At 40.2% G+C, this 17,593-nt stretch overlaps 1 protein-coding gene across 2 annotated transcripts in view; it reads right to left on the reverse strand.

Moving 5' to 3' along the window:
• Positions 1-17,593, reverse strand: part of GALNTL6 (polypeptide N-acetylgalactosaminyltransferase like 6) — a 772,653-nt gene that overhangs the window by 742,962 nt on the left and 12,098 nt on the right. The window contains exon 1 of one of the 2 annotated variants that reach the window (XM_029076388.2): positions 6,837-7,038. The exons of the other annotated variant lie outside the window; for it this stretch is intronic. Coding sequence (XP_028932221.1) covers positions 6,837-6,929 — 93 coding nt within the window. The 5' untranslated portion in view covers positions 6,930-7,038. Of the gene's footprint in view, positions 1-6,836; positions 7,039-17,593 lie in introns of those variants that run through there. 2 annotated transcript variants of the gene reach the window in all.

Genomic DNA, 17,593 nt, shown 5'->3' on the forward strand with positions numbered 1-17,593 from the left:
GAACAATTATCTATAGTTTCATATTTAACCTCTCCCAAGTCATATCCCCATCCTATGGATATCATCCACCACCTACTTATCCTTTTTTTTTTTGTATTTACTTGGTTAATGCACCAAGCAACTTAGATACATTCTCTATCTTAAAAAGGTCAGGATGAGAAGTAATGTGGCCTATTGGATAGAGCATGACCACTACATCTCTACTGTGTGATCTTGGGCAAGTCACTTTAATTCTCTGGGGCTCAGTTAATTCATCTGTAAAACGAGGATTAAGATTCTGAGTCCTGTGTAGGAGAGAGACTGTGTTCAACCTGATTAACTTCTAAACTACCCCAGAGCTTAGTACAATATCTGGCACATTGTAAGTGTTTAAATCTCATTTAAGAAAAAAAAAAAACAGTTTAAGAGGAGGGAGAACAGGTAAATTAACCTAGTTTTGTTGCTGTCGAGTCGTGTCCGACCTGTATCGACTCAACGGACTCATCTCTCCCAGAACACCCCACCTCCATCTGCCATCGTTCTGGTAGTGTATCCATAGAGTTTCCTTGGTAAAAATATGGAAGTGGTTTACCATTGCCTCCTTCCACGCGGTAAACCTGTCTCCGCTCTCGACTCTCTCCTGTGCTGCTGCTGCCCAGCACAGGTGAGTTTTGACTTGCAGCAGATTGCCTCCCACTCCTTAGCCATTGGCCAAACTAGGAATGGAATGGGTAGCTCTCTGCTTGACTCTCCCTCCTGTAGTCGTGACTGACAGAGTACTGGAAACTCTCCAGGTGCGACTCTGAAAGGGGAACCGGGCTTTACACGTGAGAAAACCAAAGAATATAGAAGTTAAATGACTTGCCCAAGATCATACAGCAAGCAAGGGAAGAAGGAACAAGATTCTGGTTCTTCTAACTCCCAGTCTTTTATGCTTCTCTTCCTGCCCCTAAACCAGAATCCTGAAGGTAGGATGTAGAATCGTTCCCTATGGGCATTTATAAACAGGATAGACTGTGATCAGTCTGGAATGGTTTAGGTAGGTCTTCACTGGAAAGCTGGGAAATTGCTGCCTTTCTAAAGACAGTTACAGCCCTGGGATTGATTTCAAGGCTGAATCCTCAGGCGCTACCACATTATAGACAGAGTGCACTAATGTCCTCATTTTCCCAAAGCAAAATGAAAGCATTGAGAGATTAGGGAGCATCTCTGAAAATACAGTTTATATGACCAAGCCTCCCCTGGTCAGAATAAGGATAACTCCTTTTCAGGATAATTCAATTGAAAACCTAGTCTTAGTGGAAAATGGAAGGAGTAGCCTCAATTTTAGCTATGATTTTCCACCTGCTTCCATTCTTTAATAGTTATGATCTTTATTAAATGGCATAGATGCAAAAATAATTGATCAGTATAGCCCCTCTCCTCCAGGGGCACACAATCTGAGGGTCAGAAACTATAGGGATCTTTCTCTCATTTTATAAATAAGGCAACAGAGGCCCAGGGAAATTAAGTGTCTTGCCGGGGGTCAAACAGAAGCCAGTGGGAAAGCTAGGGCTAGAACTCATACCTCACCTCCAAGGCCTGAGCTCTTTCCACTATGCTACACTGCTTCTCAATCAATCACCTGCATTTACTAAGCCCCTACTGTATGCAGAGCACCGTATAAATGCTTAGGAAATTATATAATCAAGGTCTACCTTTTCCTTAAATGTAAGTTCCTCAATTGTTTCATTTCTCCTGTACTTTCTAAAGTGTTCATTACAATATTCGGCACTTAGCATATCTTCAATTAATACTGTTGACTGAGTGAGCAACATAGTTTGTAGGGAGAGGCATAGGAGAAGAATGGATAATCTGGAAATAATGACTTCTCCAGTGCTAGAAATGGAAGTAATGTAGCTGGTGGAAAAAAACCATGGGTTTAAGAGTCAGGAGACCAGAGAGCCAATAGCAGCTCCACCACTTGCCTGCTGCAAGACCTTGGGTAAGTCACTTATCTATGTCTCAGTTTCCTCATCTGTAAAATGGAGACTGTATATCAGTTCCTTGTCCCTGTTAGACTATTAGCCCACATGGAACAGGGACTCTGTATGATATACTCCAGTAATTATCACATAGTAAGTGTTTATCAAGTAAAATCATTAATAGGAGTAATACTAATAACTATAATTTAGGATATTGAAGGGTTCGCTCAAAGGTTGGTCAGTGCTAGCAGCTCCTTAGGATGGAAATAAATTTGCTGGTCTCAAAATGTCCATCCATCAGGATTTTCATCTTTCATTTGTCAACATCCATGATGATTCCTTACTACTTACTGGGGCTTTCTTGAACACTTCCCCATACTTGACTGGATGTAAATTACTTATGTCACTTCAAGAATGTCTGAAGTTATGGATTCATCTTTCTGCTCCAGAAGCAGCTTCTAACTTCAACTGGTAGCTTGCCTTTTCCCAATGGAAAAAGTTGTCTTAAGAAGGTCTGCAGTTTGGAGAGGAGGCAGACATCTAGGATTTACGTTGCAGTTTAATATTTTCTAAAAACCCAATATCCATTCAGGCTTGTCATTCATTTTGTTCCCATATCATGGGTAACTTGTAATGTCGTAATTTGTCAGCGCCTGGGAAGTAGCAACATATTTTCAGTGGCATTAATGTGCTCTGTTTGTGCAATCACCATGCTGATGTGTATTATCACTTTTTGGAAGGGCAATTTGTGGAGAGTAATTCCAAGATTCAAAGAAGCATATATAATAATAGTCTACCCCCTCAAATTAGGAATCCAAACATTAATAAAGAAACATGGAGAACTTGATGAGTTCTGTTACAAAAGAGAGGAGATGTGTTTTGTCTGGGAAAATTTAAGTGCATGCTGAACGATAAAGCCTTGCGGTAATATGTAATTTGAGCCAGATTGTTTTAAAAAAAAAATTCCTAAAGATCTCTGAACACGACAGCTTTGTAAAATATGGATAACCACCTCACATATGCTCTAGGCTTCAACTGCAGTTTAAGTATAGGCCTTGACTCTCAAAATTAGGGCATGAACAAAGTATTGTACCGGTGTTCCAAGATTGATTGAATTATGAGAGTTAAATGGAAAGGTGCACACAGAGATTTACATTAATCTATTTTTCTCCCCTCTGCTGCTGTATGAAGTTGCCCATGTCCCTTGATGTTTCAGATGAGTAGAGGGAAAGAGACAATAGCCATTATGAAGAAATAACATTTTAAAATGTATGAATATACCCAACGTCTTAGAGAGAAGAGAGGTGATTTTTGATGGCCCCGAGAGCTTTGTATCTCAATAAGACATCCTGAAAAACTGATCTTTTCCTGGGTCTTCAATAATTCCGTAATTGGAATTTTGCCGCTTTTGGAAAGTGCTTACCCACTTTTGCAGCATTTGACTCCATTCGTTTATTGAAGCAATAACTTTCTGAAGAGTGCCATAATGGCCTGAATGCATCAACGGAATTTTCTTCAGCCACTTACTTACAGCCCAGGGCAGTCTGGGTGGGTCTTTGGTGGCAAGCTTGAAGAATCAAGACAATTACTTGAATAATGCAAGCCAAACATAAAAAATAGAAACTTGTTAGAGAATAAAAATAGGTTTTGGGGCTTTAAATATTAAAATTGGTAGCTTGCTAACTATAGAAACCCAAATAATTCTCCATTTCACCCTGATTCATTCTATATCCTGAAAGTCTGTTGCCTAGATACAAGGAATGTCTTTATAATAATAATGACAACAGTGTGGTATATTAGGCCCTTGCTGTGTGTTAGGCACTGTGCAAACATTGGATTGATATGAGCAAATCAGGTTTATCCTTAGGGATAAACTTAGTTAACTTTTCCTACAGGATAAAGGTGGCATTGTTTCTTTTTCCCATGGGGTCATCAGTGACCAGTTGAGGTCAGATTCAGCCCCATTTCAAAATGGGAAAGTACAGGCAGAGGGTTAATTTCCTCAGCATCCAGCAGGGAACTTTAGCAGAAAGCAGAATTTTGGCCCATCTCTGAAAGTAAAGAGACAAGAAGGTTCACAACAAGGATTGCCAAATGTATCTATTCCCCAAATCTGCTACACCTGGAAACCAACCACCCACATATGTCCAGATTACCCAGGGCAAAAGCCCTAAAATTGTTCCAAAACCACAGGAGGAGGAAAAAGCAATCAAAACCAAATGAAAAACCTAAAGTGTTTGGATGTCTATACCATGGTTGAATAATATGAATGCCAAGCTTCTCTTTTTACACCACTTTCTAAATCAGTGGAAAGTCTGGTGTGATGTCTGACCCAGTGGGACTCAGGAGTAGAGGGAAACTGGGTGTTTAGACATTTACAAATGGACCTGTGGGAGAGCAGGCCTCTGGAAATTTTTATCGTCCATTGTCCCATGGATTTCACTTCACCATCTGAAGCCAGGTCTACTTGTAGAGGGGTCACAGATAGGCAGAAAGGAAGGGAGCTAAAATTTCTTCCCCAACCATTTTCTTTTCTTTCTACTTCCATGGATTTTAAATGCCACTCACATTTTAAGGACTTGGATAACAGTATAATGATTCAAACAGAATAAATGGTCCTTTTTTTACTCAAAAAAAAAAAGTTAAGCTATTTGAGTGCTTTCTGTGTACAGAACACTGTACTAAGAATTTGGGAGAATACAACCAACTTGATAGACATATTCTCTGCCCACAATGAGTTTACAGTCTAGAGGGTTCTAACCTAATCCTGGGTCTACCTCTTGTCTGCTATGTGACCTTGGACAAGCCATTTAACTTCTCTGTTGACTCACCTCCTCTGTAAAAAGGGGATTAAAACTGTTAGCCCCAAGCTCACCCTCATCAGCTTGTATCTACCCTGGCACATAGTAAGCGTTTTTCAGATATCACAAAAAAAGGAGACAGATTTTAGTATAAATACATGCTATGGATATGTACCCAAGTGCTGTGGGGTTGAGGTTAGGGTGACTATCACATGCTTAAAGGGTAGCAATAATAATAACGCTATGATAAACACTTACTATGTGCCAAGCACTATTCTAAGTGCTGGGGTAGATACAAGGTTATGAGGTTGTCCCACGTGGGGCTCGCAGTCTTAATCCCCATTTTACAGATGAGGTACCTGAGGCACAGAAAAGTTAAGTGACTTCCCCAAAGTCACACAGCTGATAAGTGGCAGAGCTGGGATTAGAACCTATGCCCTCTGCCTCCCAAGCCTGGGTTCTTTCCACTAAGCCACACTGCTTCTGATTTAATTAATAGGTGAAGCAGAAAGAAGAGGGAGGAGGAGGGGATAAAGATATATCTACTTGATCACCTTTGTTTACAGCTTAAACAATGCTTAATAGTAACAGTATGAGAAGCAGCTCTGCTTAAGATCACAGTCCTGGAGTCGTAAGACCTGGGTTCCAATCCCAGGTCTTCCAAGTAACTGCTGTGTAACCTTGGGCAAGTCACTTCACCTCTCCATGCCTCAGTTCACCCATGTGTAAAATGAGCAAATTCAATACCTGTTCTCCTTCCTGCTTAGACTGCAACTTGTGTGACTTGATTATCTTATATCTGCCCCAGTGTTTAGGACAGTGCTTGACATAAGTGCTTAAATTCCACAATTATTTTTAATTTTCATTTTGGGCCTTAGTTGCAAAAGCCATCAAAAACAGAGGTTAAAAACTGACTCCTACAATTGAAGGCAAAATTGTTAATGTGAAATAAAACAGGGTAGCAATGGGCAGTGATTCTATACTTGGAAGGATTTTTGTTTGTTTGTTTTTAAGAAATTCAGAAACACAAATTTCAGTCGTGGTACCCCACTTTCCTCTCAGGTCAAGCCATTAGTTACCAGTATTCACACTAAGCCCAGAGCACAATTGTTTCTCTCTCCCCACACTAAATTCTTTGCTTGATTTTTACCCTGGTCAGAAAAAGCAGGATGCAGTGTTAATACACCAGAGCAGAGTTGGAGTAAAAGCTTTCCCATTTTATCTTATTCTCCCCTTGGATGCCTATGACAGACACTTCACATATTAAAGGAGTTCATTAAGGCAACTTGACAGTGAAGTTCAGAGAAAAGATTATCAAACCCATGCCCACAGCTCCAGTGGCAAAATGCAGAGCATAAAAACGGGCATATTTGGGGTCCAAAATGCAGTGTAAGAGAATGTAAAATATGAAATGGTATGCTGCACTGAGAGACATAGAAGACAATGTGTGTCATTATTAGGAAGCATATCTAGTTCTTACTGAAGAGACGATAATTACAAAAAAACTACTCTAAACTTCTAACCACCTATTTCTGGCAGCCTTGGGGCTAAATATGTACCACAGCACAAACTATCTAGCAATGAACTTCACTGGATTGTTCACAGTTCACTCACTGGCACACTTTCTGTTCAAAGCACACACCAAAACACTTGCCATGTCCCTATTTCATGACTAATTCAGCATGACAATGAACTTTTACCTCTCTCAAGATTCCTGTGAGGAAGAATTAAGGATTTTAAAGACATAGCCAGTAAGTGGTCATCACTGATGATCGATATAATAATACACTATTCTTCCATGGAGACAGAACTCTTGGCAAATGATAAAAGGCTTCTGTAATATGACCTGGAACAGAGCTTAGATCCCACCCATATGCGATTGTCCCTATCTGAGGCTTGTGGATCAAATTACATATGCTTTTGAAAAGAAAGATTCTAAAAGCTGAAGCATATCATGACAAAACAGTATAACAACTAAGAAACTGAGAACTCCTCCTAGCCACCCATTAACAGTAAAGAGAAACAAACAAATATTGTAGCAGGTAGAAAGCAATCTAACAAAATTCTCACTTCATTCAGAATTCAGTCCTACCTGTCTCCAGTAATTCTGGTGTATCCACAGTTTTGTCTGAACAGCTTTATCTTCTCTTCTCCTCCTGCAGCTGAGGACTGAGCTTTCTTCCATGAAGTTCAACTGACTCTCTCACTCACAACACAATCCTTGAAGAAAAGACCCTTTCTCCACTTTAAATCCACTCCTTTCTCCACAGAAACTACTACAGACTCACTCCCTGATTAAACCTTGCCAGCTGCAATTTGAAGCACAAGTAGAAGCCCAGGTGGGCTATGAGAATTCTCTTCTCATTCCCTCACAACAGGGCCTGCAATGAGCCCCCACCCAGCTGCTGCCAATAAAAGCCATCTTTACAGGTGACTTATAGTCCATCAACCCTCCACAAGTACCTCAATGACTGTAAAATTTTTTTAATATTATCTATTGAGCACTTATTATGTGCCAGACTGTACTAAACACTGGAGTAGGTACAAGATAATCACGTTTGACACAGTCCCTGCCTCACATAAGGCTCGGAGTCTTAATCCCCATTTCACAGATCACATTTCACAGGAAACTGTGAAAGTTCATTAACTTGTCCAAGGTCACATAGCAAGCAAGTGGTGAAACTGAGATTAGAACCCAGGCCCCTATTTGTTTCACAAGACCCCTCTGCTTCTCATTCAACCTTATGAGCAGCTTTGCCCCCTCAATTTACTTCCTTATTGCCTTAGTCCTGACAACTCCTTTTAGAGGTACACAATCACCTTAAATTTTAGTTCTCGACCTGATTGGCACTTTTCCCTCCAACATATACCACCCTTTACTCCAGGGGATAATTCTCAATCTCCTACTCCAACTTCAACCATATTTTCAACCCACCAAACTGAGTTCTGGAGCTTCTGTTTTCATTCCCTCATGATTCACCCAACCTGTTTATTCCAAGGACACTAAAACTATAATGATAACCTGGGGCACTGAGAGAATTAGCCCAGGTTACACAGGAGCCTGATATTTAATCGGTTTTGATATTAGGGGAACTGTGCTTAGAAGGATCTGAATTACTAAATAAGTAGATCAAAGTACCTTAATGCTCTTACTGCAGGCTGAAGAACCTTAGAAAGAGCATGATTTGAACATGATTTTAGTCCTTAACACGTTGGAAATTGCTAAAATATATGATCTTGGTAGTGGGATTAAGACTTTCTTCTGATTTAGGTAATAATAATAATGGTATTCGTGAAGCACTTCCTATGTGCCAGGCACTCTACTAAGGACTGGGGCAAATACAAGGAAATTGGGTTGGACCCAGTCCCTGTCCCAGGTGGGGCTCAAAGTCTCAATCCCCATTTTACAGATGAGGTAACTGAGGCACAGAGAAATGATGGGACTTGACCAAGGTCATATGGCAGACAAGCGGAGGAGCCGGGACTAGAACCCATGACCTTCTGACTCTGCCATGCCACACCATGGGTGATTATTTAAGGGGTATGGGTCCAGGGCTCATTAGTTCATAAACACTAAAGCTTTTTCCTAAATAAAAGACAGTTTTTAATATCAATTAGTCCCTTGACATTTTCTTCTCAATCACTGTTTTTGGCAGTGATTAACTTTAGATGAGGTTTTTCAATGTCTCCTTAATTATGTAAAGAAGACAGAAATATATTTTATCTGCATTGCATATCCAATAGAAATATTGTCAAAACAGGGTGGAAATTTTGAAATTTTTGCTTCTCCCCCACCCTAGCCTATGGACTGCTAGAAAATAGATTTGCGTATAACTATGGATCCCCACTTTCATTATGAACCAAAAGAGGTCTTCCACCCATTAGCCTATCCAGAATGTATCCAAAATGTGTTAAATAAAAAAGGTTCATTATAAACAGGTTGAGTTCCCAGGAGCACTAGGGACCTCTCCAACTGCAATAAGACTCTGAGAACATGCTTTCAGGATGTCACAACAAAAGAGATGTAATGTAGCAATACATTATGCTAGATACCTTCAAAGCAGTTGTTTAAGTAATTCTGTTAATGCTGAGTGTTTCTGGAAGATAAAGGTAATTAAATGTTAGAAATGTAGTTAGCCATTTGACAGACAGAATAAAGGATATAAAACATTTTTATACCTGGAAGGAATTAGCTCTCTTACCTTTAATAGATGGGATTGTGCCTTTATCCAATAGGCTACCCAGTCTATGCTTAACAGCCATGTAAAATTCACACACCAAAGTTAAAATGGCTAATGGTCAGCTCTGAATGCCACATTTTGAAACATATCCATAAAAAAATGAGCAAAATCCCCACATGGATGCAGGGTTCTAAGAAGTTTTTTCAATCACCAGTCAGTGGAGTTTGTTGAGCCCACACAGACAGCCAAACCCTGTACTAAGAGACTTGAAAATTGTGTACAACCTAATGGGAAAGATCAAAATTATTTACAACTAGTGGATTACTACAACTAGGAAGAATAAGGATAATACCAGAAGTAGAACAACTATCACAATGTTATAGCTGAATGAATAGTGATCAGAATATTAATTACTATTGTCATATTTATTATATGCTTACTCCGTGCCAAGCACTGGAGTAAGCACTAGGGTAGATGAAAGATAATGATGAATATCTGAAGATACAAATATGTATATACACATGGGTATGTGGATATGCCTTCCTCTTGCTTCAGGCCAGCTAGCTTAGATAAGCAGCGTGGCTCAGTGGCAAAAAGCCCGGGCTTGGGAGTCAGAGCTCATGGGTTCGACTCCCGGCTCTGCCACTTGTCAGCTGGGTGACTGTGGGCAAGTCACTTCACTTCTCTGTGCCTCAGTTACCTCATCTGTAAAATGGGGACCAACTGTGAGCCTCCCATAGGACAACCTGATTACCCTGTATCTCCCCCCAGTGCTTAGAACAATGCTTGGCACGTAGTAAGCGCTTAACAAATACCAACATTATTATTATTCCATACTGTACATACATAAAGGCAATAGAGGAATTTTCTATCCCTGGCCCAGTTTGTTTCAGAAAGGCAATCTTAAATAGGTTTGATCAGTTCAACTGTAAGGATGCTTCTGAAAGTTACTCCTGGCTCTTCGACAATGGAGATGGCCCAAATTCTATTTCAGTTTAGGGTCAGGGAATGGTGAAGGATTCCCTATTTCAACAGGCCATGACTTTGATTTATTTCTCTGGCATGGGGATGATTGCATTAAGCCATCCATGTTCTCTTGATCAATCCAGATGTGACCCATAGCAAGTGATTTAGCAAGCAAGGATAGAGGTGTAATCTAAGATTATTGAAGACTCCTCAGTGGGAGATAACTACTGTGCCCTGATTCACTTCATATATCACTGTGGACTGGAAGACTCAGGCTTCTGAATGAAGCTTTGGGAGCTTCACTTCTTTGCAAGAATTGGGGATGGGGATAGAGCACAGGCCTGGAAGTCAGAAGGTCATAGGTTCTAATCTCAACTCCACCACTTGTCTGTTGTGTGACCTTGAACAAGTCACTTCACTTCTCTGTTTCTCAGTTACCTCATCTGTAAAATGGAGATTGAGACCGTGAGCCCCACATGGGACAGGGTCTGTATCCAACTTGATTTGCTTCTATCCATCCCAACATTCAGTACAGCACCTGGCACATAATAACAGTTTAACAAATTCCATCTTTTTTAAAAAACTAGATGTGGAGTTCATGCCACGGGGGATGAAATGTCCTGTAGAAGCATCAGTGTCAATAATATCTGGAGGATGAAATGAATGAACAAAGAACAAAATTATAAAAGAAAATTATTTTCCAGGCATTTAATTTTTATTTGACACAGATATTGATGTGGTAAAGTCTCACTCAAAATCATTCCCCTTCCTTCCCTCCAAGATTGCAATTCCTGCTCCTTCCTCCAAGGACAAAAAGTAGACTATCCACTCCAAATGCTAAAAATTAGTATGACATAATCCTTCAAACAAAAAAGCAACTGCTAAACCCCAACAAAATCAACATTGCTGAAAATTATTACACCTGCAATTTATTTTAACATCTGTCTCCTCTTGTAGATTGCAAACTACTTGTGCGCAACTCTATTGTTTTATACTTTCCTGACTGCTTAGCACGGTGATCTGCAAACAGTAAAAAATAACAATAATGATGATGGTATTTGTTAAGCGCTTACTACATGCCAAGCACTGTTCTAAACTCTGGGGTAGATACAAGGTAAGCAGGTTGTCCCACGTGGGGCTCACAATCTTAATCCCCATTGCACAGATGAGGTAACTGAGAGGAGAGAAGTTAAGTGACTTGCCCAAAGTCACACAGCTGATAAGTGGCGGAACTGGGATTAGAACCCACAACCCCTGACTCCCAAACCCATGCTCTTTCCACTAAGCCAGGCTGCTTCTCTAGTCAATACCACTGATTGATCATTTATTGAGTGTCCACTTTATGTAATGCATGTAATCCAATTAAAGTCTACTCAGAGTCCTGAAATGAGATAAACCATTATTTTTTTAGAATACTTCAGGGCCATTATCTTGGTTTTTTCAAGTTTAAATTACACTAGCTAGGAACAAATTTGGGCATCATTATCATCTTATTCCTAGATCCTAAACCTTATTAAAGAATAGATAAATAATAATTAATAATGATTATGGTATTTGTTAAATGCTTACTATGGGCCAGGCACAGTACTAAGCACTGGGGTGGAGACAGCAAATCAGGTTGGACACAGTCGTTGTCCCATATGGGGCTCACAGTCTCAATCCCCATTTACAGATGAGATAACTGAGGCCCAGAGAAGTGAGGTGATTTGCCCAAGGTCACACAGCAGACAAGTAGCAGAACCAGGATCAGAACCCACGGCCTCCTGACTCCCAGGCCCATGTTCAATCCACTATGCAAATTGGATGGAAGTTGTTAATCCTCTCAGTTTTAATCTTTAAACAAACTTAGCTCAATTTGACTATATTTCTTTGACCGTCAAGAGTGAATCCGATGTTCAATTCTGGATTTACAACTGTAGAGTAGAAGCATTTTAATCTACATCTTTAAAAATAGCAAAATGAGTCTTTGGTTTAATTATGGCCAACAGAAGCCTGAAACCAATCAGTAATATTAAGAAATTATCTGTGTTTATTGAGCCCTGAACCAAGGACTTGGGGAAATACAAGAGAATTGCTAGATACGATCCCTATCCTCAAAGACCTTACAATCTGGTGGGGGGAGTAATGTCCCTTTCTGTGACCTTAAATGTTAGTGCAAAATGCAAAATTAGTGCAAAATTTTATTTCCTCCAATAGATCTGCTTATTCCATTGTATTGTATTCTCCCAACCCCTTGGCACTTAGTTGTGCTAATTTCAAATGAGTAGGAATAGGTTAGTCCAATTTGATTACTGAGACAGAGGGAAAGAAAGGGGTAAAAATATATGAAGAGACTTTGTCCAAAACTTCGCAACTGATGTGCCCAAAGGATACATATTTCAATGTAAGCCTCTATGACAACAACACAAATTTCAATGCCTCCAAATGCATTTTCTAATCTGTCAGAAACTCATACTGTCAAAGAAGACACTAAGCTTTCACACACTTTCTATTTACAGTGGTTAAAATGTCTGTTTCTAGGAATAATGTAATAAAGTAGCTTTTCTTTTATAGATCTAGGAACAACTTCAGGTAATCTGATTGGACATAGCTGAGACATTAAGTTCCTGTAAGAGAAAGCAAGAAGATTTACCCCAAAGGGATATTATGGGAAATTCCAAAAGTGAGAGTAATTTTCCAAAGCATCAGAAATGGGACCAAAATTATTTTGTTCAACAGAGAGCCTTTTGAAAAATGTTTTCCAGTGGTGAAATAATTACTTTTGTGCTTTCCTTTTCAAATTCTCTCATGATTTTTGTTCTTCAAAACTGAACACCTCACTTGTAGACTGTGAGCCAGTTGTTGGGTAGGGATTGTCTCTATGTGTTGCCGAATTGTACGTTCCAAGCGCTTAGTACGGTGCTCTGCACACAGTAACTGCTCAATAAATACGATCGAATGAATACTGGCAAACAGGTTCAGGCAGCCCAATATGAAGGCTTAAGCCTTCGGCTAAGATCTTTTTAGGTTGCATGCCTGGGTCTTTGTGGTCATAATTTGAAAGAGATGACATTTTTTATTAAATTCATATCTCTAATCTCTCTGGTGGGTGAAAAAGATATCAACACAATTTAAGAATACACTTGCAATATTCTCCTGCTGCAAAACTGAATACAGCCAGAAGAGAGAGCCCAAGTTCATCACCGAACCCTGCACGTAAATTCTGTTTTCATCCAATTTTTCATCCCGGGAACACCCCAGACTATGGGCTGGATTGGAGACCAAGAAACCAGTATAAAGCGAGAGATCAGGAGATTGCCACAAACTTTGGGTTTCCATAGGATGATTAGGAAAAGAGATCCATAAATTGCAAAATCCATTGTATCTGTGAAGGAATCCTTCATTATGATCAAAGAGCCCAGTAATGGAATGGCAATAATAGTAATAATAATAATGTTGGTATTTGTTAAGCGCTTACTATGTGCAGAGTGCTGTTCTAAGCGCTGGGGTAGACACAGGGGAATCAGGTTGTCCCACGTGAGGCTCACAGTCTTAATCCTCATTTTGCAGATAGGGAACTGAGGCACAGAGAAGTTAAGTGACTTGCCCACAGTCACACAGCTGACAAGTGGCAGAGCTGGGATTCGAACCCATGAGGCCTGACTCCAAAGCCCCTGCTCTTTCCACTGAGCCATGCTGCTCAGTGGAAAAATAATAATAACTAATAATAATAATAACTACTACTACTAATAATAATAACTATGGTATTTGTTAAGCACTTACTATGTGCCAGACACTGTACTAAGCGCTGGGGTCGGTACATGGTAATCAGGTTGGACACAGTCTCTTTCCCATATGAGGCTTACGATCTTAATTGCCATTTTACAGATGACTTATTTGAAGAACAGAAAATAATAACAATAATAATAGCGATAATAATAATCATGGTATTGGTTAAATGCTTACTGTGTACCAGACACTCTACTAAGCACCGGCATAGATACAGACAAATCATAGAAGCAGCATGGCTAAGTGGCAAGAGCCCAGGCTTGGGAGTCAGAGGTCGTGGGTTCTAATCCAGGCTCCGCCGCTTGCCAGCTGTGTGACTTTGGGCAAGTCACTTCACTTCTCGGTGCGTCAGTGACTTCATCTGTAAAATGAGGATTAAAACTGTGAGCCCCAAGTGGGACAACCTGATCACCTTGTATCCCCCAGCACTTAGAACAGTGCTTTGCACGTAGCACTTATTTTATGAGGTGTACATCCCCTTGATCCTATTTATCGTGATTATGCTGTCTTGCTTTTGTCTGTCTGTCTTCCACGATTACACTGTGAGCCCATCATTGGGCAGGGATTGTCTCTATCTGTTGCCAAATTGTATATTCCAAGCACTTAGTACAGTGCTCGGCACATAGTAAGCGCTCAATAAATACTACTATTGAATGTTGGTCAGTATCTGTCCCACAAAGGGCTCACAGTCTCAATCACCACTTTACAGATGTGATAACTGAGGCCCAGAGAACTGAAGTGACTTGCCCTTGGTCACACAGCAGACAAGTCGAAGAGCCAGGATTAGAACACAGATCCTTCTGACTCCCAGGCCCGCATTCTATCCACTAGGCCACGTTGCAATAGGGAGAGGCTGAATCTCTCAATACTGTATGGTCAAATGTTACTACTGGAAGAGACTGACCAGGAGAGAAGCCTTTGAGTCTTCCTTTTGTGAACTGCTTTCTCTTCTCATCTCTCTCCCTCTATTTCCACTTCCAATCTGCAGTGCTGCTGATTATGGTTAATAGACGCAAAGCACTGGGTGATATGTTTCGAGTGAGATATTCTGGGTTGAAACAAATACTCTAGACCAGTGTGTTCAACTAATAGGAAGCCTGGGCTCTGACATGCTCTGACACATTTAACTTAAACTCAACTTTTATTTTTTCTTCAAATCATTTGGTAGCTCTGGAGTTAATGTAAAATAATATTGGTAGCTCTGGAATTAATGTAAAATAATAGAGGAGACTGACTTTCCCTTGCAAGCCTTGTTAATGAATACTACCAGTGACTTTTACTTCTATCACAGGGATAGGGTCTCATTTTCTTTTCATAGTTTCTGTTGTTTGCCTCCTGGGTGTATTTATGTGCCTATACAAGGATTCTCCAGTGCAGAAGATGCACTTCACTCTAAAGTGTCATAGAAAAGTCTACTACAGATCTGGATTTCTGTGGGTATTTATTATTTGAGAGTATGTGAGCTTGATATGAAGGAAACAAATCAAAATGGTCCAAGATAACAATAATAATAAAAATAATAATTGTGATATTTGTTAAGCACTTACAGTGCTTACTTACAGGGCCTCAGTTATCACATCTGTAAAATGGTGATTGAGACTGTGAGCCCTTTGTGGGACAGATACTGACCAACATTCAATAGTAGTATTCATTGAGCACTTACTATGTGCCAAGCACTGTACTAAGTGCTTGGAATATACAATTTGGCAACAGATAGAGACAATCCCTGCCCAATGACGGGCTCACAGTGTAATCGTGGGAGACAGACAGACAAAAGCAAGACAGCATAATCACGATAAATAGGATCAAGGGGATGTACACCTCATAAAATAAGTGCTACGTGCCAAGCACTGTTCTAAGTCCTGGGGTGGATAGAAGTCCTGGGTTGGACACAGTCCCTGTTCCATGTGGGGCTGCTCACAGTCTTAATCCCAATTTTACAGATGAGGTAATTTAGAAATAGAGAAGTGAAGTGATTTGCCCAAGGTCACACAGCAGACAAGCAGTGGAGCTGGATTTAGAACCCACAACCTTCTGAGTCCCAGGCCCATGCTCTATCCACTACGCATCTGAAATTATCAGGGCCAGAATCCTGCCAGATGAGATAGCTTTCGTTGAAGCTAGATACAGTTTTTAAACACCACATTCTAAGTAAAGCTTTAACAGAGGCCAAGAGGAAAAACATCCTTCGAACCAGATCTTTCCTGACCAATTCCTCTTTCTTCAGATTCCCACATAACTCTCTCCCACTCCCTTTATGTGACATTTCCTGAGCTCACACCTCAGATAACTTCCTGAAGATATTTCTTCCATATGGCTAGTCCCTTTCTCCCTGTTCTTGGCTGTTCTCAAATCTTTTCTCCCATTCGTTTTTTTCTTTCCTGGAAGAATTAGAAAAGAGCAGGAAAGAATTCTGCTTCTAGAAAGTTTCCTCTTCCTGTTTTTCCTCAACTTCAATTTTTCCCTGCACCCTCAAACCCACAGCATTTATGTACATATCTATAATTTATGTATTACCTTAATGTCCGTCTCCCCCTCTAGATTGCAAGCTACTTGTGGACCTGGAAGGTGCATAGCACCTCCGTTATATTGTACGCTCTCGAGCTCTTAATACAGTCCTCTGCATAAAGTAAGTGCTCAATAAATATGACTGATTATTTGATTTCTTCTGGCACTGTCCCAGTGGGCAGTCAGTCAGGACAACAATTTCAAAAAGAACCATAAACTTACCCCCCAAAAATAGAAAAATACCTTAGAAAGCATTTTATATATCAATACTGGCTTTGGTTGTAGTTCTTGACAAACTCAAAATTGAAAAGACATTTAACATTTGAGACTTCTCTAGTGTGGAAGCTCCTTTCTGGATAGTTAGTTTGTTCTGGGCAGGGAACAGACCTACCAATACTGTAGCCCAAACACTTAGGATAGTAAGTGCTCAATAAATTTAGAGAAGCAGCATGGCTCAGTGGAAAGAGCACTGGCTTTGGAGTCAGAGGTCGTGGGTTTGAATCCCAGCTCTGTCACTTGTCAGCTGTGTGACTGTGAGCAAGTCACTTAACTTCTCTGTGCCTCAGTTACCTCATCTGTAAAATGGGGATTAAGACTGTGAGCCTCATGTGGGACAACCTGATTACCCTGTATCCACCGCAGCACTTAGATCAGTGCTCGGCACATAGTAAGCACTTAACAAATACCAACATTATTATAATTATGAATATAATTGATTAATTGACTGATTGATTGAGTCAGGTTCTAGCCCCAGCTCCACCACTGACCTACTTAGGGATTCTAGGCAAGCAAGTCACTTTACCTTACTTGTGCCTGTTTCCTCATTTCCTCTTTTTGACTCTAAGCTCTATTAGACTGTTCCCTTATCTGAGTAGCATGCATTTTTCCCAGCACCTACCATAGTGTTCGGGTCATAGTTAGTCCGTAACAAACATTGTTTTTAGAAGACATTCAACTAGAGGTTGGACTATTCATTCATTCATTCAATCATATTTAGTGAGCCCTTACTATGTGCAGAGCACTGTACTAAGAGCTTGGAACGTACAATACTGCAATGAAGACAGACAATCCCTTCCCAGGTCTCTGTGATGATGATATTTGCGAGCACTGTCCTAAGTAAACACATTGGAAGATACAAGAAAATCAGGTCAGATACACTCTCTGTCACTCAGTGGGCTCAGAGACTAAGTTGATAGAGGGAGAGTGAGCATTTTATTCCCATTTCACTCATGAGTAAACAGAGACAAAGCAGGCAGTGCCAGAGTCAGGATTAGAACCTAAGTCCTACTCAGCCTTTGTGTATGATATAGTAGGACAAGATATTTATTGTTTTGTTTTTCCTCTGTCAGAAAAGGATATGTTCATTTTGACCACGAGTATTTCGTTAGAGTACTGTACAAGTCCTACCTATAAGATATATAAAAAG

This window comes from Ornithorhynchus anatinus, chromosome 12, assembly GCF_004115215.2.
Source record: "Ornithorhynchus anatinus isolate Pmale09 chromosome 12, mOrnAna1.pri.v4, whole genome shotgun sequence".
In the NCBI taxonomy this organism is placed as follows: domain Eukaryota; kingdom Metazoa; phylum Chordata; class Mammalia; order Monotremata; family Ornithorhynchidae; genus Ornithorhynchus; species Ornithorhynchus anatinus.